Here is a 24040-nt window from a genome sequence, read left to right as displayed (position 1 = left end):
AATTCTACTTGACAGGGTCAGTCAACCCATGCTCTGGCTCTAATTCCACGTGATAGGGTCAGTCAACCTATGCTCCTGCTTTGATTCCACGTGATGGGCCAATCAAACTATACTCTGGCTCTAATTCCACGTGATAGGGTGAGTCAACCTATGCTCCGGCTCTAATTCCATGTGGCAGGGTCAATCAACCTATGTCCTGGCTCTAAGTCCATGTGATAGGGTGAGTAACCTATGCTCCGGCTCTAATTCCATGTGGCAGGGTCAATCAACCTATGCCCTGGCTCTAATTCCATGTGACAGGATCAGTCAACCTACGTTCTGGCTCTAATTTCATGTGATAGGGTCAGTCAACCTATGCTCCTGCTCTAATTCCATGTGACAGGGTCAATCAACCTATGTTATGTCTCTAATTCCATGTGTTGGGGTCAATCAACCTATGTTCTGGCTCTAATTCCAAGTACTGCCTTAGGTGTATCGAGGTATTCGACGTAGGCATCACAATACGTCGCTTCTGGGCCAGTTTTTATAAAAATCCATAAACCCTAAGAGATCACTCTTGTAACAGACCTTTCTTCCTTGCTTCCTACCACGCCTTTGAATTATAGTCCTTAGCTCGAATTCGAGTTGACGCGTTATAAGCGACCTGCAAGTCTGTGAGGATGCTGCCCTACATCTGATAAATTATAATGCTGAAGACGGGAATCGAACGCCTGACTCCTTGGATCAAAGGCCAGCACGCTAACCAATTAGCTATGGAGCCAAATAATAATAATAATAATAATAATAATAATAATAATAATAATAATAATAATAATAATAATAATAAGTTTGAGTCATCAGTCCATAAACTGGTTTCATGCAGCCCTCCATGCCACCCTATCCTCTGGTAACCTTTTCATTTCTACGTAACTGCTGCATCCTACATCTGCTCTAATCTGCTTGTCATATTCATACCTTGGCCCACCCCTACCGTTCTTACCACCTACACTTCCCTCAAAAACCAAATACACAAGTCCTGGGTGTCTTAAGATGTGTCCTATCATTCTATCTCTTCTTCTCGATAAATGTAGCCGAATCGATCTCCTCTCAACAATTCGGTTCAGTATCTCTCCATTCGTGATTCGATCTATCCATATCACCTTCAGCATTCTTCTGTAACACCACATTTCAAAAGCTTTTATTCTCTTACTTTCTTAGCTACTTATCGTCCATGTTTCACTTCCATTCAAAGTCACACTCCAGGCGAAAGTCTTCAAAAAACATCTAATTCCTTTATTAATGTTCGAAGTGAGCAAATTTCTTATCTTAAGAAAGGCCTTCTTTGCTTGTGCTAGTCTGCATGTTATGTCCTTCTTACTACTGCCATCATTAGTTATTTTACTACCCAAGCAACAATATTCCTCTACTTCCTCTAAAACTTAATTTTTAATCTAATATCTCAATGCATCACCTGACATCGTTCGACTGCACTCCATTACTTTTATTTTGGACTTACTTACTTTCATCGTTTACTCCTTACCCAAGATTCTATCCATACCATTCAACAATTTCTCCAGATCTCCCAACTCAGTTTAAACTTGTCTTTCCATTCTTCTGTAAATGATACGTGTTAAAATTTTACAGGCGTGAGATACTAAACTAATGGTGCGGAAGTACGCAGATGATATGGTTCTGGAACAAGAAGAGGCTGTTGATGCTGATGAAATGGGAGACCCAGTTTTGCGGTTAGAATTTTACAGAGCTTTGAGAGACCTAAATAGGAACAAGGCACCTGGAATTGACGTTCCCTCTGAATTACTGACTGCCTTAGGAGAAACCAGCATGACGCAGTTATTCCATTTAGTGTTTTAAAATGTATGAGACAGGAGAAGTATCATCCGATTTTCGGCAGAATGTTGTTATACCTATTCCCAAGAAAACCACGGAGAACCACTTCGAGTTTGGCTGAGGTGGGAACCGAACCCCCTTTACTCAGTTGACCTCCCGAGGCTGAGTGGACCCCGTTCCAGTTCTCGTAATACTTTTCAAATTTCGTGGCAAACCGGTAATTGAACCCGGGCCTCCGGGGGAGGCAGCTAATCACACTAACCACTACACCACAGAGGCTGACATAAAGTACATTATTATATTCCTTAGTCATAACGAATAATAGGTGTCTCAGAGGGGGTGTGTTCACTTCTTGTAGGTCCATAAGAGCAATACTGTTTCCTTAACATGGAATTATCTTCTAGGAAGGTGTTCCTGCTCATAAAAGCCATGACAGGTTCTTCAGGAACATATTGAGGTAGTATCTATGGCTACAGATAGGCTATCTTATCTGACCAAACAAGCACAGCAGATAGCAATCTGATTGATAGCTCAACAAGATGCATCAGTTCTTCTCAGAATACTGAAGCAGCAGGCTGCGAAGGTAAGAACAAGGAGTGGCAGTTCATCTCAGTAAAAGTTATTTTCCAGTGAGTTGGACCAGACAGACTGCAATGGTCAAATAAGACATCATAAACTTAATGATAATAGTCATTCTGCCGTAAAATAAATTGTACATACTTAAAAACAGTAGGGGCTACCTAGCCGAGTGGTAAAGGAGTGCTCGGTCTACGCGGAAGGACGTGGATTCGATTCCCCGTCGGGAAGTCGAAAATTTTAAGAAACGAGATTTTCACTTTCGGAGGTTCACTTGGTCCTGAGGTTCACTCAGCCTACACTAAAAATGAGAATCAGGTTAATTCCTGGGGTTTGCCCAATCTCTGCTCCATCAAGTTCCGAGGTAACGGATAGTGGAAGCCAGTGGCGGTTCGTGCATGAAGAGCTCCTGGGCGCCGCCTTTTCAAAAACATTTAACGTTATTTCACTTTCTAATTGATTACATAAAGAGATGGACAAATGTAACGAAGTCGAACTTATGTGGTGTGATACTCAGTTATACAATGTTATCTTTATTATTTCGGCTGTAAACATTTTGTTTTTCTATTCTCAAGAAAATGGCAAAGGCTTTCAGACCGAGGCTGCTGTCCAGCAAGCAGGATATTTTCTCTTTAGTAGTGGCGCGCTTGGACTGTGGCAGCAGAGCCCTGAGTAGGTCCCCAGACTTAGCAAGTGTGCGGGGTGCGGGAGGAGCCTGGGAAGACGAAATGGGCTTTTCAGGGGAAGTAAGAGTGCAGGCGGGTGTATGGTCTGTCCGGCAGAGCCCTCAGTAGGTCCCCTGACTTAGCAAGTGTGCGGGGTGCGGGAGGAGCCTGGGAAGACGAAATGGGCTTTTCAGGGGAAGGAAGAGTGCAGGCGGGTGTATGGTCTGTCCGGCAGAGCCCTCAGTAGGTCCCCTGACTTAGCAAGTGTGCGGGGTGCGGGAGGAGCCTGGGAAGACGAAATGGGCTTTTCAGGGGAAGGAAGAGTGCAGGCGGGTGTATGGTCTGTCCGGCAGAGCCCTCAGTCGGTCCCAAGAGTTAGCAAGTGTGCGGGGTGCGGGAGGAGCCTGGAAGGACAATATGGTCTTTTCAGGGGAAGGAAGGGTGCAGACGGGTGTATGGTCTGTCCGGCAGAGCCCTCAGTAGGTCCCCTGACTTAGTAAGTGTGTGGGGGGCGGGAGAAACCTGGAAGGACGATATGAACTTGTCAGCGGAAGGAAGATTGCAGGCGGGTGTAAGCGCTGAACGGCGGAGCCCTCAGCAACATCGCCAAGCACTTTACAATGTATCCAGGCTTTTCCCTCCACGTCTTATATTAATTGTTGTTAGAGATTAGGGACTAATTCCAAAACATTTTACAAACCAATGAATTCCATTATACTGACTATTTAAACAATGCAGTTCTATTAAAAAAGCTAAAATAAAGATTCAAAGTGTAACCATAACGTGACGGCAGTATTTGTAGAGTGATCAAATTGTTAAATACGTTGTCATGATTTGAAATTTGAGCAAGGGGAGAGAAATTCTGGAATGCACTGTTTATTTGTTTTCATGAATGTTATTATCACCTGTGATTGCGATCAGTGAAACAGTGCAGTGCAATGGTAGTCGGGATTGCATTAGCTGTTAGCCTGTTAATATGTGTGCATAAATGCTATTGTAGCGTAGTTAATTACTGTTGTAGTGGAAGCAGATTTCTATTGAGCCTGTGTTATTGGATTATTATTATTATTATTATTATTATTATTATTATTATTATTATTATTATTATTATTATTATTATTATTATTATTATTATTATTATTATTATTATTTCGTTTCGGCCAACTAAGGACACCGCCATTTCAACTGTTTCCTTTGAGCTTTAATGTTGATCCAGTATTCCTTCATTCGTAGGCGGTGTTGCTCCTTTCGCTCTTTCGTCCATGCCTTTCCAGTTTTCAGCTTCGGCTTTGGTTGGAAACTCTGATGTTCTTGGAGGTTTTTCTTAAGTGGGACATGCCCCTGGATATTTTCAAATACGATCTCAATCTCCTGCAGATTTTTCTGTACCTCACTGAACCATGCCCCCTTTGCCTTTTTTTCTCTTGGAGGTGAGTGAAAATGCGGTTGGTTAACCGTGTTGACTTCATTCGGGCCATGTGAACCCTTAAAATAATCCTCCTTTTCCGCATCTCGTCGGTTATTTTCTCCACATGCGAATACAACTCCTGGTTGTGCCTTCTCCTAAACTCGCCATTGTCTTTGACTGGACCTAAGATTTTCCTCAAAATCTTCCCTTCCTTAGCCTCCAATTATTATATTATTATTATTATTATTATTATTATTATTATTATTATTATTATTATTATTATTCATCTAAAATTATCGTGGTGCTGGTCAGTGATTATTACTATTATTATTATTATTATTATTATTATTATTATTATTATTATTATTATTTTCTTTCTTTCTCTCTTTCGTTCTTTCTTTCTTTCTTTCTTTCTTTCTTTCTTTCTTAATCTGCTTACCCTCCAGGGTTGGCTTTTCCCTCGGACTCAGCGAAGGATCCCACCTCTACCGCCTCAAGGGCAGTGTCCTGGAGCTTCAGACTTTGGGTCGGAGGATACAACTGGGGAGGATGACCAGTACCTCGCCCAGGCGGCCTCACCTGCTATGCTCAACAGGGGCCTTGCGGAGGAGGGGGGTAGATTGGAAGAGATAGACAAGGAAGAGGGAAGGAAGCGGCCGTGGCCTTAAGTTAGGTACCATCCCGGCATTTGCCTGGAGGAGAAGTGGGGAAACCACGGAAAACCACTTCCAGGATGGCTGAGGTGGGAATCAAACCCACCTCTACTCAGTTGACCTCCCGAGGCTGAGTGGACCCCCTTCCAGCCCTCGTACCACTTTTTAAATTTCGTGGCAGAGCCGGGAATCGAACCCGGACCTCCGGGGGTGGCAGCTAATCACATTAACCACTACACCACAGAGGCGGACATATTATTATTATTATTATTATTATTATTATTATTATTATTATTATTATTATTATTATTATTATCGTGGTGCTGGTCAGTGAAAACTGGACCGATTGGGGAGGGGAAAGAAACGGCGATACAGCCCTGCCAGAGTAAAATGTCAGGAACCGCCACTGGTGGAAGCCTTTACCTTCCACCCCTCCAAGGGCCTTCCATGGCCTGTACGGCGATGACTACTTTGATTGCTTTGCTACTTAAAAAGAGTAAACACTAGCAGTAGTAACCATTGCTGACGGGACAATCATACAGTACGTGCAAAATTATCTAACTCCGCAGCTACTATCCGCCAATATTCAGTCACCGAGCTCGAAAGCTGCAGTCGCTTAAGTGTGGTCAGTATCCAGTATTCGGGTGATAGTGGGTTCGAACCCCACTGTCGGCAGCCCTGAAGATGGTTTTCCGTGGTTTCCCCATTTTCACACCAAGCAAATGCTGGAGCTGTACCTTAATTAAGGCCACGGACACTTCCTTCCCACTCCTAGCCCTTTCCTGTCCCATCGTCGCCATAAGACCTATCTGTGTCGGTGCGACGTAAAGCAACTTGCGAAAAGGAAATATTCAGTCATGCTGTTTTTCTCGGGACGCAGCAGTAATCCCACCTATCGGAGATGAGTAGCAGCAGAAGAGACAACAGTGGTCAATGCAATGTGTTTTTTGATCAGTTTTATGAGTTTTCGACATTGTAGGGCTTTTAATTTAATTGAAGAATTTCATTTTTAAGTCCGCATTGAACCGAGAATAATAGATAAGTAAAATTAAAAATCCACCTTTTCAGTACTACCAAATAAGTTATAACATTTACTTGGAACTAGTTTCGACACTTCAAATAATCACAATTTCAAAATCTTGAAGTCACGATTAGAACGACACTAAACACAATATAATTCTTTTCACTCAAGTTAGAACTTTGAAAGTATTGAGTTCGAGATTCGCAAATAAACAAAAAGTCTTGTCATAAATGAAATGTTATACAAAGGTCGAACCACATATAGAGTTTCTCTATAAATATGTCATTCACAATTAGAACGACACTTAATTATTTTACTCAAGATGGAAACTTGAAAGTCCTGAGTTCTACTTAGAGTAGGAAGATTCTCAATTTATATAAAAGGTCTTGTCACAATTGATCAGAAGCAGAAATGATGAAACATGTATAAAGTGTCTCTATAAACATTAAAATGAATAAATGAAATTGTGATTATTTGAAGTTTTATTCTCCAGATACTTTTAGGGGCATCGTAAGTCCCATATTAAGAGTGTGTATATGTGCATTGATTTAATGATGACATGTATATTTACGATTGCCTGTTCTCATATTTGGCTGAAGATGACGTTCACCAGCGTCGAAACTAGTTCCAAGTAAATGTTATAACTTATTTGGTTTAATATTAGTATTGAAAACGTGGATTTTTAATTTTACTTATCTATTACTGTAGGGCTTCACATTCAGTTTTCTTACGACACTGTGATATTAGGGCATCTAATGTAAAGGAAGTCCTATCTTCTTTTATGACTCCCTCTTGCCTTATTCTTCAAGCGATCGTTCTTTCACGACTTTTTATCACTTTTCCCTTGTCGGTATGGACCGATGACCACCCGGTTTTACACCTTAAGACAATCACAACAAAAACCATCGCCAGTTAACACGATTGAACAATATTTCCATGTTGGGCGTTGATATGGACTGACTCATTGGCTGAATGGTCAGCTTTGAGCGGTTCAGAGGGTCGCGGGTTCGATTCCCGTCTAGGTTGGAGATTTTAATCGCCTCTGATTAATTCTTCTGACCCGTAGACTGCGTATTTGTGTTCGTCCCAACATGGATTCACACAACACACTACACTACCAACCACCACAGAAACACGCAATATTGATTACGTTCCTCCATATAGGGTTGGCGTCAGGAAGGGCATTCGGCCGTAAAACAGGGTTAAATCCACATGTGCTACATACTTCGCACCCGCTACCCCACAGGTGTGGGAAAAGTGGTAGAAAAGAAGAAGAAGAAGAAGAAGAGCGTTGATATGGACTAATCAACAAAAGTCTACATTCATCAATTCTGTTATCATACCCGGTAGGTAAAACTGTATAAGACATAAATGATCCGAAATTGTATTCTCTGTAACTTGTGTTATTGTAGTACATTTAGAAATTAAATTGTATGCGCCTTTCCCTAAACTACCATTTCACCAAACGTGACTAAAATTATTTACAGCCTGGACTGTACGATAGTGCCTTATTTCCTGACTTTACATGCGATTTTGATTTAATTCGCTTTACCTGTTTTCTCGTGGTTCGGTGTTGATCTGGGCTTACCAACAAAAATCTTCATAAATATCTCTCTTGTTATAGACGGTTGGGTTAAGATGTGTAAGACATAAATGATTGGTAATGAAATTCTATATCAAATCAAAAATCAAAATCTCTTTATTTGCAAATGAGGTGTCTACCTCGGTGGCAAATGGTACACTAAAATACATTATTGTCAAGCACTAATTTTTAAATTAACAAGAGACGAAGAAAATTTTCCTAGAATACAATATTATACAATTTACGCTAATAATTTGTTCTATTAAACACACACATCATCCTTATTAAATTTATATTGTTTACAAAATTCTACTTATAATATCTTACAAACATAGTCAACTCATATATAGTATGTGACATTACTTCTAATAATAATATACAACTGGTATAAGATTAAAATTAACACTGAATTTATTTACATATTTATATTTTACCCATTTTGGAACCTAAGTAGCATAACGACCTGCTGCGTCTTAACCAGAGCCCCTTTTGCCACCACTTTTCAGAGTTACTGAAGGGCCTTCACAGCTACCGTAGCGGTCCCAGGGCCCTCGAAGTCCCCAATGTACTTCACCCCTACAGACAGTCCCCTACTTGGGCTGTTCAAACTCCATAGACCAGGGGATGGAATTAATTTAATCACACACATTTTTTATTTACAATATCCTGCACTGGTCGAATACCCTCTAACATTTCATTTATTTTCTCTGTTGTTGTTTATTCTCTTCTTGAATATCTGTACAGATTTTGGAAAAGGATCAAACACTACCCCTGGTAAACTGTTCCACTCCTTCACACCCTTCCCAATGAATGAAAATTTACCCTAATCGCTTCTGCTAAAATTCCTTCTAATTTTGTACTTGTGGTCAGTTCTACCAATATAATTATTTTCCAACTGAAGCCTCTCACGGACATCTCTCCATGCTTCTTCTCCTGTATAGGCTCTATATAATCCTATAAGTCTAGTTTTCTCCCTTCTCTTACTTAGAGTTTCCCAAGCAAGTTCCTTTAACATTTCTGATACACTACTCTTTCTCCTGAAATCCCCTGTTACAAATCTTGCTGCTTTTCTCTGCACACCATCTAATTCTTTTATTAGGTATTCTTGGTGAGGATCATAAACACTGTTTGCATATTCCAATAATGGACGAACCATACTTAAGTAACTTTTTTCTTTTAATTCTTTGTTGCATCCTTTAAGTAGCCTCATTATGACATGTAACGATCTGTATGCTTTCCCAACAATGTCATCAACATGACCCTTCCAGTGCAAATTACTTTCAAATCTCACACCTAAGTATTTGCACTTGCCATCTTTAGGGATAACTACCTCATCTAAAGTATATTCAAAGTCAGTTTTAAAGCTCCTGTTTGTAAATGTTGTAACAGTTGATTTGCCTCCATTAATCTTCATATTATTTTCTTCAACCCATTCTTGGATACTCTCAAGGTCCCTTTGTAATTATGAGCAATCCTCAATGTTATTTATTTCCCTATAAACAATTATGTCATCTGCATACAATCTTATTTTCGATGTTATATTGTTCCCTAAATCATTTGCATATATTAAGAAAAGTAACGGACCGATTATACTACCCTGTGCAATTCCCTTCCAAATTTGCTCTTCCTGTGATATATTATTTCCTACTTTGACATTCTGAACCCTTGAATTTAGAAATGTTCTTATCCAACGTATAACCCTTACGTCCAATCCTATTCCCTCCAATTTCTTTAACAATATTCCATGTTCCACTCTATCAAAGGCTTTGGAAAGATCTATGGCTATGCAATCTAACTGGCCTCCTGAATCCAACTGATCTGATATGTCCTGCTGAAATCCCACCAGTTGTGCCTCACAAGAAAATTTCTTTCTAAATCCATACTGGCTCCTCATGAACCAATTTTTATCATCACATATCCCTCTGATGTACTTTGCTATTAAACTCTCCAGTATTTTACAAACTATACTGGTCAGGCTGATTGGTCTGTAGTTCTCTGGTTTCCTTTTATCACCCTTTCCTTTATAAATTGGTATTATTATAGATTCCTTCCATTCCTTTGGTATTACACTATTATTTATGACATAGTCAAAGAGAAATTTTAAATAAGGCACTATATACCACCCCATTGTCTTTAATACCTGCGCAGTAATTTGATCACTTCCTGCTGCTTTTCCTTGCTGAAGCAGTTGGATTTCTCTGAAAATATCTTCATTTATGAATGAGAAGCTTCTTGTTTCCCTATGTGTCTCTCCCTCTCTATCTTCTGTTACTGTTTCCAACTCCTGACAATCTTCTACTGAATCTCTGAATTCCCTACTAAATAGATTTGCTTTCTCAGTATCTGTTAAATAGTGTTCAACCCCTTCTCCCACCATTGCAGGAATTTGGATTCCTTTTCCTTTTTGATTCCTAATATATGAATACAGCTTTTTCCATTTCCCTTTGTGGTCATTACCCTCTTGAAGAATGCCATTCATATAAATCTCTTTTGCTTCCTTTTTCACTCTATTCAGTTCCCTCATTAGCCATTTTTATACTTTCTCTACTCTCCCTACCTTCTTTGATTTTCCTGTTTACTATTCTACATTTTCTTTTTAATTTTCTTATTTCCTTTGTATAATAAACAGGGTCTGAGGTCATTTTACCCTTCTTAACAGGTACAAATCTCTTCTCTCCTTCCAAATGATTCCTTTAAATTTAGCCCAAAGTGTATCCACATTACTCCCTTCACTTATCCAACAACTGAATTGTGATTTAAGGTAAGTCCCAAATTCATCAACTTTAGTTTTTCTGTACAATTTCTTGTCTTTTGTGACCCTCTTATTAAGCCTTTTTGGTACCAGTCCTACATCCATTATTACAGACTTATGGTCACCTATTCCTTCAATTACCTCAGTTTTATCAACAATTTCCCATGGTTTAACCAAGAATACATCTAGTAAGTTATTGAGACGAGTCGGTTCTTGTACTACTTGTGTAAATCCTCCCGCCCAAATTAACTTATTTGCCAGTTTCTGTTCATGGGCTTCACTTGCAGCTCCATTCCATTCAACTTCAGGCAAGTTTAGATCTCCCCCAATTATTACCATATCATTATTATTGTTTTTATGAGTATAATCTATTATTTTCTCAAATATTTCCATGCCTCTTTCCTCTCTTCCAGGCCTGTATGTTCCTATAATTCCCACCTCCTTCATATTATGACAAACTAATTTTATCCCTAATATTTCATCCCTTTCATCGGTAAACCATTCATGTGAACAATAAGTTTCCTTCACCAGAATAAACATCCCCTCTCCCTTTTTATCTCCTCGGTCTCTACGATAGACTGTGTACCCTTCTGGAAATACTTTTCTATTACCCACCCCTTCTCTCAACCACGATTCCACTCCTATCACCACATCAGTCTCATAAGATTCCATCAATGTACCGAATTTTAATTGTTTATTTACTACACTCTGACAGTTTACCAAGAGCAATCTCAGACCTCCTTCCTCCCTAAAACTTGACTGTTGCAATTGGGTAACGTTTGACTCATGAGTTGAACGTCCCTTTAGTCATTTCGTATTTGTCGATCGCGGCCAGTATCCAGTATTCGGGAGATAGTAGGTTCGCACCCCACTGTCGGCAGCCCTGAAAATGGTTTTCCGTGGTTTCCCATTTTCACACCAGGCAAATGCTGGGGCTGTACCTTAATTAAGGCCACGGCCGCTTCCTTTCCACTCCTAGCCCTTTCCTGTTCCATCGTCGCCGTAAGACCTATCTGTGTCGGTGCGACGTAAAACAACTAGCAAAAAAAAAAAAATTGTCGATACGACCACTAATCGATCCACTACCATCCTCTCCATATTGGTGTACGAATCACAACCTGATTCATCAACGGTGTTCTTCATATAGGATTTACTTCGCCGTTCACTTGTTCTCCAGAACTTTGCCTCCCCCCCCCCCCCCTAGTTGGTTAGCGTCGGCGATGAAAGGACGGGAACGGCAAAGTTTGGGAAGGTAGTGGCCGTGGCCTTAATTAAGGTACAGTCTCAACATTTACCTCGTGTGAAAACGGGAAACCACGGAAAACCATCTTCAAGGCTGCCGACCAACGATATTTACCTTTAATAATTAACTGAAGAAGAGTCTTGACTCAGTATGTGATCAATGAAGTTCGTTCTCCTCTTCTTGATTGTGTTCAATACACAGAGTTTTTCTTCGATATTTTGATGGACGCGGTGTTAGGGAGATAAGCACAAACATTTTGAAAACGAAGTTGAAAATTCGATGTTTATAGCTCAGGTAGTATTTAATAATGAACAACTAAGGTCTTTGCTGACATACATTACAATATTTTTCAGTGTAAAATCGTTCGCTTCTTGTACATAAAACGTTTTCATACATCTTACGCATACAGAATACGTCCTGAAGCTGCAGTGCAGTGATGTGTACAGCTGCAGTATAGTGATGTACTTAGAATTGTTTGTTACACATGTCGCATGCATACTGCCAGAAATATGGTATGGCGGGTGGTATAAGCGGAGGGGCAAACGAAGCTACTACCTACCTCACAAACATCGCACTCTACTTCCAGCTCCACCCTCGGATAAACCATTCACTAACTTCATAAAATCATATTTTACTAACTAGTGTAAGACTATTTGCACTTATCTCCCAAACATTCTGTATAAGCCATTAATGCTTTCACGGCCCGTACTTATAGACATGATGCTGTATAGACTTCTGGGCTTATGCCGTGTCAAGAAAATAAAGTGAAATCCTTTCTCGTGGTCAATCAAGATTTCTTCTGAGGACGCAGAGCACAGTTTTCTGCGAAACGTTAAGAATTTCACCTTATTTTCTTGACGCGGCATAAGCCCAAAAGTCTATACAGCACTTTGTTATTTTGATATATTCAGAGTGTGCACCTGTAAGTGAAAGATGTTTGTAGAGTGTAAAATTCTCTTTGTGTTGTCAAGATCTCATTTTCGGTGTAAAGAGTTTTATATAAGTTACAGAGAACAATCGGTATATCTCTACAGTGCATACATCATCTCCAATTAACTGCTTGGAGTAGCTAAGCTATTTTTCAGCAGTTAATTATAACACTACCGTTGGCTTTAGAGAAAAATTATTAATACCTTTAAATTCATGATATATTAATCGATTATTTACCCAAGTTTGGTTGAAATCTCTCTGGTCCTACCCAAATATTTCCCTTGTTAATGTCATCTTGACGTGAATTTGCGAGAAGCATAATTAGAATTACTCGTTTCCTAACCGCACAAGTCGATTACAAATCAATATAATACTGCAAGGTGTTTAATCCTGGAGGTAGAAAACAAACAGGTTCAGCGAGTATGATATGATTTCCATAACTAAAGCGATCGAAGCAGGGAAGAAACCTAAAAGGCCGACTCCCACTTATCGTAAGTGACGCTTTGAGAATTAAAGCGATGCGCATTTCGAACATCCCACTTACCGGAAGCGAAGGGAAGAGGAACGAAGTGAACAAAATTGATCGCTTGATAGCTTTAGCATATTTATGTGAAGAAGCAGAAAATGAAAAAAAAATAAATGTAAATAATAAGAAATGGACATTCTGGATTGATGGTATTTGCTGAACCAAGGGTATTCGCGGCGAGTTCGCAACGCTCATTGACTTCCTTGATAAAGATGAAGACAAATTCGTTCAATACTTTATGATGAGTATCAAAAATTCAGCAATTATTTCACTTAATGGAACAATATTTGACTAAACAATTCACTCGGTTGCGCGCTCCTGTGTCTGTAATAATGAGACTAGCAGTTCGTTTAAGGTAAGAAAACGTATGTTTTTACCTTAATTTTACAACATTTTAAAAGCATACAGCAACTTTTTACTATCTTTTGGCATCAAGTTTAACCACGAAACAGCGCGGAATGTCATACTCATAACCTTTGTTTTCCAAACACGAGAGCAAATGGGGCTACAATTATTGTATCTCGCCATTCATTTTGGATTATTGTTTGCATTAAGGAGCTACACCAAATGAATGGAAAGTTGCAATTGTAGCCCCAATGTAGAAAGGAAATGGTAATACATATAAAGCGGGTAATTACAGGCCAGTCAACTTGATGTGTGTTACATGTAAGCTTTGGGAAAGCGTTCTTTCTGATTATATTAGACACGTATGCGAAATTACTAATTGATTTGATGGAATTCGGATTTAGGAAAGGTTATTCCAGGGCCTCTCAAACGTTCAGAATCTCACGCGTGCAAACTGAGGCGCAGAGTTCCTGTGCACAGTGCATCGGTCCCACTCGGCTCGGCTCGGACCAACCCAACGCTCGGCTAACCTCGGCTCAACTCGGCTCGGATTTCGAGCGCTACGGAGCAAGTGAGGAAGAGGGAGACGGGCGGAGCGAGCGAGACAGGCGTGGGGAAAGAGAGAGAGAGAGAGCACTCTGGTCAACCAAGCGAAGTCGTCTTTTACACCGTGCACTGGTGCATGCACCCTGAGAGGCGCTGGGTTATTCCTTTGAGGCTTAGCTTGTAAGATTTCAACAAGATATAGCAGATATTTTAGATTAAAGTCGAACTGACTGTATTGCTATTGAGCTATGCAAGACCTTTGACAGTGTAAATTATGGAAGATTATTGACAAAGAGAGGGCTATTGAAATAGACGAAAAAGTGACTAAAATGTGCCGCTAAATTTCTCGAAAATAGAACTCATAGAAATAGATCAGGTGAGGCGTTATCTGATCCTGTAATGATTAAGAAGAGGTCTCCTCAAGGCAGCCTTATTGGACCTCTGTGTTTTTTATATACATATAAAGTATATGGCTTCTTGTGGGTGATGTTATACTATAGGGAGTAATAAATAAGTTATAGGATTGAGAGCGACTGCATAAATACCTCGACAAACTTGTGAGATGAACAGCGGGCCATGGTATGATGGTTAACGTGGTGAAAACTCAGGTTGTATTTCACAAAGAGAAGTCTTTTCGGATTTAATTATTGAGCTTTTGGGCTGACAGTAAGTAACTCATGAGGATCGCTGTAAGTACCTACTGTAGTGGTGGGGTGCTCTGCTAGAACTTGAGACGGGTAACCACATGTGCCTTGCTGCACATGCAACCACTATCACGCATGAGTGGAGCGTGTAAGCTAAATTGCCCGAGTTTGCTCCAATTCTTTCGACAAGGCATGTTCGAAGAGAAAGGAGGATGACCTTGCTTGCTTTACTGGCATTGCAATCAATGTGGTTCACTCAGATATGAGTCTGGCTCCATGTCTAAATGGTTAGCATGCTGACCTTTGGTCCAGTTGGTCCCGGGTTCGACTCTCGGCGGGTCGGAGATTTTAACCTTCATTGGTCAATTGCGATGGCTCGGGGCTGGATGTGTGTGCCGTCTTCATCATTAAAATTCGTAATAGGTAGGGCCCCATCCTCACAGATGCGCAGGTCGCCTGCACCAGGTCTCTTTGGAGGCCACACGACATTATTATCCAGATATGAGTAAGCCCTTGTTTACAAAGAGGAATTGGCCGGGAATTCGGAGGTATAAAAAGGTGATGGAATGGTTGGTTAATGGTTGATGGATGCAGAGTTGGTCTCGGCCCACAAGTGGCCATGGCTGGTCCGTGGTCCGACAGCTCTGCACTCAGACCGGCCAACCGAGAAGAGGAGGGCTCGCCACGGCTCTACCGTGGCTCCACGCCTCTGCATTTGGGGGACGGCGAGGGGCCGGTCTACATCGTCGGCTGTCCTAAGAATGGTTTTCCGTGGTTTCCCATTCTCCCTGTGGAAGGAGCATGACATTAGTCTACCTTCTTAGTCAGTAATTGCCAGACGTACGTTGTGCTTTCCATCAAACAGCGAAAGAATCTCTAGTAAAGCGGGAATGCGTTTAACGAGTCGTAGGACTTACCTAGACCCAGACCAAGTCAATGACTTGTTATTAATACATAACAATCATAACAATAAATAATTAGTTTGCAATTAATTCCAAAATTGGAGCTAGATTTTTGCACTAGCCGTATCTACTTGGATAGAAACCTTGAGCAAAGAGGATTTCTAAAATTAATTTTGAGGTTTATATTTAACTTTGTGCGATATAATGACTTATAAATTTACACAGTTTGTATAAAATATCTTTGATATGGCTAGTAGTGAAATATGACTTATGCGTTAATAATGTGTATTTAGTTTCCGTATATAGAGCAGTAAATTACGCTGCCCAGGAGGAATACACGTGGCAGCACGTGAAATTCATTGAGCATTTCCCCGACAGGAGTGGTATTTACTACGTTATTTCCAGCTTTGCTTACATACGAGGCAGAAACACACTCTAAAAGTATGAGTAATTATTGGTATTTTCAAGTCCAGTCATCAGTCCACCATTGTGGCAAAAGTGCAATGTTTCGAGAGATAAAGGTAAGCGAGACAAACTTAAGTATGGCTGAACAAGGACGGAGGGAGGCGAGCACACCTACCTGTGACTGAGATAGCGCGTGAAGGAGCGAGTCTCAAGGGACAAGGTCAAGCGAACACACTTCGACAAATATAAACCGACCATAGAGCGTGTTTTGCATGACACTAGTACCTAGGTGTTAATATAAAGAAAGGTCTTCATTAGAGTAATCACATAAACGGGATTATAAAGGAGCATATTTAGGGGTTGTATTAAGGATGTAAAGGAGAAGGCGTATAAGTTACTGGTAAGACCCTAATTAGAATATAGTTCCGGTGTATGGGGCCCACACCAGGATTACTTGATACGAGAAATGGAACAGATTCATAGGTAAGCAGCGCGATTTGTTCTGGGTGATTTCCGAGAAAGGAGTAGTTTTAAGAAAATGTAGCGAACTTTGGGCAGGGAAGACTTGGGAGAAAGGAGACGAACTGCTCGACTATGTGGAATGTTTCAAGCACTCAGTCGAGTGGCTTGGAATGACATTAGTAGACGAATACGTTTGAGTGGAATTATTACAAGTAGGATCATAAAATGAAGATAAAGGTGGAATTCAAGAGGACAAATTGAGACAAATATTCGTTTATAGGAAGAGGAATTACGGATTGGAATAATTTATAAAGAGAGATGTTTGATCAATTTTCAAGTTCTATGAAATCATTTACGAACAGACTATGTAAACAACTGATAGGGAATCTGGCACCTGGGTGGCAGTCCTAAATTCAGATCAGTAGCGACTGATTGATTGAAATGATGACATCCGAAACGAAGTTCCGCGGAAAAAAGTTCTAGCACAGGAATTCCGTTCGCTTCCCTTCTGTCCGCGTCGTTTAGACGCGCTGATTTTTTTGTCATCCATTGAATTACATTGTAAGAAACTTCTCTTCTCGTCTATCTCGATAATTGGGAGTCGGTTTTCGGAGGCCTGAATGCTAGATAGCGAATTTGAAACTGGAGCAGATGAATCATTTCATGTACTAAGAATATGTATTCTCCCAGGATGGTAATATACTAAATGAAACTGAATCAAGGGCAGCAAAGCTAATGCAGTGAGCTCGCAGTGGTATTGTGTACGAAAGACGTGAAACCTCGGATGAAACCATCGTTGCTTCAGACTGGCTTTGCTGTACAAGGCTGAAAGCTGGGTAAATTCAGGATGCTTTTTTCACAACTTGGAAGTAACATATATGAAAGTAGCGAGAATGATCGCTCGTACAAACAGGTGTGAACAACGGCAAGAGGGTAATTGTAATGAGGAGATAAAGAATAAGAAAGAAATAAACTCGACGGATGAAGCAGTACGCTTCAGTTGTGGGAAATTTTTAGTGTCCATGCAACAGCATCTGTTCACCAACCTGTTCAATAATATTCAGAAACTTCATGAACAAAGTGTGGCTCGGGATGGTTCACATTTTGATCACATAGGGTGTCAAAGAAATTAGGCTAAATAACAGTTCATTGTCGTGTATTTTGCCACATACAATGTGTATGTATGAATGTATGTATTTTCTCATGTTGTATCTTTTTTTTTTTTTACAGATGGCTGCTTCAAAAAGAAGCAGCAACTGCTCTGTCAGGAGCGATGGGTCGTTCATGGGTTATAGCAAGGTGGATGAGGATGTGGAACATTACGTAATACCGGAAGTTGCGCCTTCTGAAGAGTAAGTTTATCTCTCACGTTATGTTTGTGAAAGATCAGCCCAATTTCTAACTAGGAGAGTTTTTTGGCCGGGATGAGTGTCCTAGATGGTAGTTGACAGGTTCAATACCGGCTTAATCCGATGGTATAGTCACCATGGTCATTGGATCGCCAGACGGCAGCATTTGAACTGTAGAGAAACATTGCTTTTGTCCCTTAACACATTTAACGGCACGTGTCTAGGCTTCTACAAGTTTCTCTCATCGCATCGGTTGGCTGGCAGATTTCCTCCCGTTGACTCATCACTGCCCGCTTCGCGGCATAGCAACAATGACAGCATTTCACTCACTTTATCCGTGCATGACATGAGATAACACTTAAAATTAAGAACATAAGAATTAAGGAAATAAGCTCGTACCTTATGACAGGAGATGTTGGAAATGTTCTCCTCGTGCATCCACACATTTCTGGCATCGTCTTAGAAAACTCCGATTCACACGCATAAGTTAATTGAGTTTTTTTCTCTACGGATATGTTCTTTCAGTTCGTCCAACGTGTGAGAGTTTCTTGCATACACTTACTTTTTAAGCTGTCCCGTAAATAAAAGTCACAAACAGTTAGGCCTAAATATGGGAACCGTGACGTCCATAAGTCCATACTAATAATACGGTCTCCAAAAATGTTCCCTTTAAGTTTAATATGTAATTAGTTGTATACGTGGTGGTAGAGTCAGTGTCAGTCAGTTCGTAAAAAAATGGTTTGGGTATATTATTCCTCTATCTTTGTGCTTTTAATTGTGCCCTGAAAAAAGATAGGTTCTATGATGCTGTATCCATTCACTGCGCACCATACTCCGATCCGTTCGTCATGTAGAGGAATTTCGTGTATGCGATGGGGGTTTTCTGTACTCCAATATGTTATTCTGCGTCAAAACATATCCGTGTAAATGGAACCATGCTTCGACAGAGAAAAATAATAAACGTGGATCAATTATTTCATCAAGAACGTTTCGCAACATCCAATTACAAAAACGTTCCCGCTTACAATGATCACGTGGCTGCAGTTCGTGGACTACAGTTAACGTGCATGCTTTCAATTTTAACATTTTCGCAACCCGCCATGCAGAGCTCCTGGCTTCTTGTCCAAGTATTCTTAAGCAGACCCTACATGGTCAGTAATACTGAGTCAATAATACTGACAGTACGCATCAATATTGCAGCGACCTTACACGATCATTATTACTGTCAATATTTTGGTCAGTACCAGTGCACTAGCTTACCATTGCGGTATTCTCACTTTACAAATAAAGTCAATAACCGTCACTACGGGATGAGATTTATAACATGCAATTGCGGTATTCTATCAAAATGAATCGTAAAAGACGGGCATTTTGTAGCTATCATATTAGTACTGCACGAAACGCAGTTTTAAACGTAAACGATGGGTTAAAGATTGGCTTAGGAAAAGAGAAGAGTATTCTCATATGAAGTGTTGAGGGAAACACAATATACCGAAGCAGAAAATTATCAGAACTATCTCCGAATGCGTGAGGGTACTTTTGCGAAATTACTACGAATGGTAGAGCCTTTTGTAATAAGGCAAAATACAAACATGCGGTGCTGTTTGTCGGTGGCAGAGAGATTAGCGGTGACAGTGAGGTATCTTACAACTGGTATAAATTTTGAAGATTTAAAGTTTTCCGCTATAATGTCACCAGTTTCCATCAGTACAGCAGTTGTGGAAACATGTAAAGTATTGTGTTAAGTACCGTACGTTTATTCTGGCAGCGTTTCATATAGCTCGATAAACTTTTGCAATAGGCCTACTTCACGGTTCCACAAGCACCTCTACTTGGCCTTGCTGAGAAACGCATTTGTCGTCCACCGCTGCTCCGTTGATACTGACAGAAATAATGACAAGCGCACTCACACGGTCAGTATAACTGTCAGTATCCCCACCACTCTACAGTACTGACGCTCGCAGATCAGGAAATCCGGATCTGCTTCAGTACTGGCCTTCATTCCACCATTCCAGTCCACACGCGATCAGTATTACTGTCAATATTTTTCGGTACTGACAGTTTTATTGATCGTGTAGGGTCTGCTTTAGAGATTTTGTAGGCGTATGTCCTAATCTTTCTGCGATTTCATTTACTTTTTCCTCGTTAAGTACACGTTTTTTAACACTTCACTTATCGAGTAAAGAACCACTTCCTCTCAATTTGTTTACGAGTTTCCGCACGGTCTCTCTATGTGGAGGGCGAACACCTGGAAAATGTGTTACAAATCGCCTAATGACTTCCCTGCATGACTCTGTTTTCACGTAATTGTATGTATGTTTAGTCCTCAGCCTGAAGGCTGGTTGGATCCTCAACAGTTCCGCCATCAGCTGTCATAGATGACCTAGGCATCACTGAAGAGGCGTACTAGGGAAATGAGGAGTGAGGTAGTTTCCCGTTGCTTTCCTCACCGAGCCAGAAGTTGCTATTACATATCAGTCTGCCAAGCCCACTGAAATGCATGCACCAACTGACCCTATGAGCAATATTTTCACACCATTCATAGCAGGGACTGGCTGCGTAAGGAATGGCATTACTAGCATCACTCATACCTCAGTCACTTTCATTTTGTCAAAGCCAAGGGTAAAGCTGAGACAGATCAACACTTAATACACGTTCTAAGCACGGACCTGAACTGCGAAGTGCGGGCATTCCCGTGTTGTCGCTGCGCTGTGTAACGGGAAGTGATGAGTCAACGGGAGGCAGAAAGTTGTGCATATCACGACGAATATCCGACTATACAAGTGACTATACACAATTGTTCTCATTTCTTTCGAATGGGGACAGGAGAAACTTGTGGAAGATGAAAATCTTAACCGAAAATGTAACTCTTACGAACAATACAGGAGTATGTTTCACTCATTTTCCCAAGCTGAGGGTAAGTTCTGTTTTTGAATTTCTTCTTCTTATGTAGATTAATGGCAGTGTGTTTCAATGTTAATAAAGTGCAATCCGAAAAGTAACATAGATGATCACCGATCAACCAAGTGAGCCTATACTTGTGTTACGTAATACTGAGAACGTGGAATCTAGTTTAAAATATAGAACTAAATGCAGTTTATAAAAACCAACATTCTATTAAAGATTTTGGCAATTTTGTAATTTTATAATTTAAATTAAACTATTGCTAGTACACAACAATTGGCCATGTGGTTAGGGGCAAATGCTGGGGCTGTACCTTAACTAAGGCTACGGCCACTTCCTTCCAACTCCTAGGTCTTTCCTATCTCATCGTCGCCATAAGACCTATCTGTGTCGGTGCGACGTAAAGCCACTAGCAAAAAAAAAAAAAAAAAAACGAGGTAGACTATATTTCTGTATTACAAGCAATGGAACTTTAATTCCTTGCCAAGATTTCCAAGAAGAGGAACCCACGAAAGCTGCAGTGTATTTATGATCGTTAGAGGTTACTTTTATATGTACGTTCGTTGTGTCCATATTTTTATTAATGCACACTAATTACGATTTGTTGGGTACATAGACGAGTAGACCTACATCAGTCGAAATGCATTGACCATTTTGATCACATTTGCAGTCTACTTCTCCTAAAACATTGCATAGCGGTAGCGGTAGACCCATGGGTAGACATAACTTACGAAATATCAAACGATTACAGGTGTTAGTGGTCTAACCTGTTATATTAACACAACATTATTATTATTTCTTAACTACACATTCTTATGAAGTGCTTGCAATACGCGGGTCGGACGGAGGAAATTGTTCGCCTCTTTGCGTGACGTCATCCGAGCTACATTACGGCCTGTACATCACGAAGGCAGTGCTAGTACATATTGTACCGTATTCCCCGTCCAATCACGGCCTAGCTCAATGGAGAGCCGTGTGGTGCGTCCGAAAAATAATGGTCGAAAATAGATCTAACTAAATTTACTTAAAATAAGAGGACGCGTTCCAAAATACATCGTCGTGAATGAGAATTCGGTAAAGTAAAGGGTTTGTACACTCACTAGCAATTACCTGCGGCTTCGCTCGCGTGGATTTCTTAATTTGATCAAAGTAATCGTTCCTCGGCATTGTACTAAGACATTATCTGACAAGTCCTAAAGTATAAAAACCCAAAAATTGAGTTTCATTTACACCAGAAATTCTTTTTTAAACCATGCCTGTGGTATTACCTTTTGGGGCTAAGACGACCATGCGACATAGAACTGTACATGTGAGAAACAGACTTCTCTCAAGTCGAAAAAATAAATCCACGTTTATTCTTAAAGGAGATTCCAAATACCAATTTTCACGTCTGCAACATCTTCAGTTTTTAAGATATAAGTATCTTCATAAAAAAATCATTCAACTATTTTTCACTTCTTTTCACCCCCTGTTAAGTGACTTCTCCAAAAACAAAAAGGACTTTCCAAATACCAAGTTTCTTGTCTCTAACATGATAAGATTTTGACATATAATGTAGATATACCGGTACTCGTTCTAAAAATGCACCTGCTTTTCCAATTCTTTTCAGCATCTTAACTGGATTTTCCGAAAAGAAAAAAGTACGTGTTTCATTATTTTTAAATGAGATTCCAAATACCAGTTTTCATGCCTGTACGTCTGTAACACCTTCAGTTTTTGAGATAAATGTATACCCATAAGAATAATAATAACTTCTTCTTCTTCACTTCTTTGCACCCCTCTGCCGCCTTAAGTGGACTTTCCGAAAACCAAAAAATACGTGTTTCTTTTTTGAAATGAAACTCAAAGTAACAACTTTCACGTCTGTAACAGCTTCAGTTTTTAAGATAAAGTATCCTCATAAACATATTTCAACTCCTTATTTACTTATTTTCAACCCCACACCCCTTACGACGATTTTCCGAAAAAAAAATGCGTGTTTCTTTATTTTTAAAGGAGATTCCAAATACTAATTTTCATGTCTGTAACATCTTCAGTTTTTGAGATATAAGTATACTCATAAAAGTAATTCAACTCCTTTTTCACCCCCCTTCCTACCCGTTAAGTTGATTCCCCCTCCCCAAAAGTGCGTGTTTCTTTATTTTTAAAGGAGATTCCAAATACCAATTTCCACGTCTTTAACATTTTTAGTTTTTGAGATATAAGTATCCTCACACAAACATTCAACTAATTTTTCAATTCATTCACCCCCATTTAGTGGATATTCAGAAGACAAAAGAACACGTATTCCTTCACTTTGAAAGACGATTCCAAATACAAATGTTCATGCCTCTAACATCTTCAGTTTTTGAGATATAAGTATCCTCATATAAAGAATTCAACTCCTTTTTCACACCAGCCCGTTAAGTTGATTTCCCCCCTCCAGAAAATGCGTGTTTCTTTATTTTTAAAGGAGATTCCAAATACTAATTTTCACGTCTGTAACATCTTTAGTTTTTGAGATATAAGAATCCTCATCCAAAGCATTCAACTATTTTTTCAATTAATTCACCCCCTTAAGTGGATTTTCCAAAGACAAAAGATTACATGTTTCTTTACTTTGAAGGAAAACTCCAAGTACAAATTTTCAGTCTGTAACATCTTCAGTTTTTGAGATATAAGTAGCCTCATGAAATTAATTCAACTCGTTTTCCACTCCACTCCCGCCCGTTAAGTTGGTTCCCCCCACCCAAAATATGTGTGTTTCTTTATTTTTAAAGGAGATTCCAAAAACCGATTTCCAGGTCTGTAATCTTCAGGTTTTTTTACAAAAAATAATTCAATTTTTTACTTCCTTTCACACTCCCCACTCAAGTGAATTTTCCAAAAACAAACAGTACCCGTTTAAAAAAAAAGAGCTGTTTTTGCTATTTGTTTTACGTCGCACCGACACAGATAGGTCTTATGGCGACGATAGGATAGGAAAGGCCTAGGAATAGGAAGGAAGTGGTCGTGGCCTTAATTAAGGTACAGCCCCAGCATTTGCCTGGTGTGAAATGGGAAACCACGGAAAACCATCTTCAGGGCTGACGACAGTAGGTTTCGAACCCACTATCTCCCGAATACTGGATACTGGCCGCACTTAAGCGACTGCAGCTATCGGGCTCGGTTCTCTGTTTTCATCGCCCCCTACCAAGTTGATTCCCCTCCCCACAAATTCGTGTTTCTTTATTTTTAAAGGAGATTCCAAATACCAGTTTTCACGTTTGTAACATATTTAGATTTTTTGGTATACATATTTATACAAAAATCCAACTAATT

At 40.0% G+C, this 24040-nt stretch overlaps 1 protein-coding gene across 1 annotated transcript in view; it reads left to right on the top strand.

Moving 5' to 3' along the window:
• Positions 1–2292: 2292 nt before the first annotated feature.
• LOC136878967 (caspase-6) overlaps positions 2293–24040 on the top strand; it is a 51325-nt gene continuing 29577 nt past the window's right edge. The window contains exons 1-2 of the mRNA XM_067152614.2: positions 2293–2410; positions 17718–17839. Of these exons, the coding sequence (XP_067008715.2) occupies positions 17718–17839 (122 nt within the window). The 5' untranslated portion in view covers positions 2293–2410. The remainder of the gene's footprint in view (positions 2411–17717; positions 17840–24040) is intronic.

This window comes from Anabrus simplex, chromosome 8 (genome assembly GCF_040414725.1).
Source record: "Anabrus simplex isolate iqAnaSimp1 chromosome 8, ASM4041472v1, whole genome shotgun sequence".
Lineage (NCBI taxonomy): Eukaryota > Metazoa > Arthropoda > Insecta > Orthoptera > Tettigoniidae > Anabrus > Anabrus simplex.
Note: the sequence above shows the minus strand (reverse complement) of the source record. Positions and strands in the feature narration are given on the sequence as shown.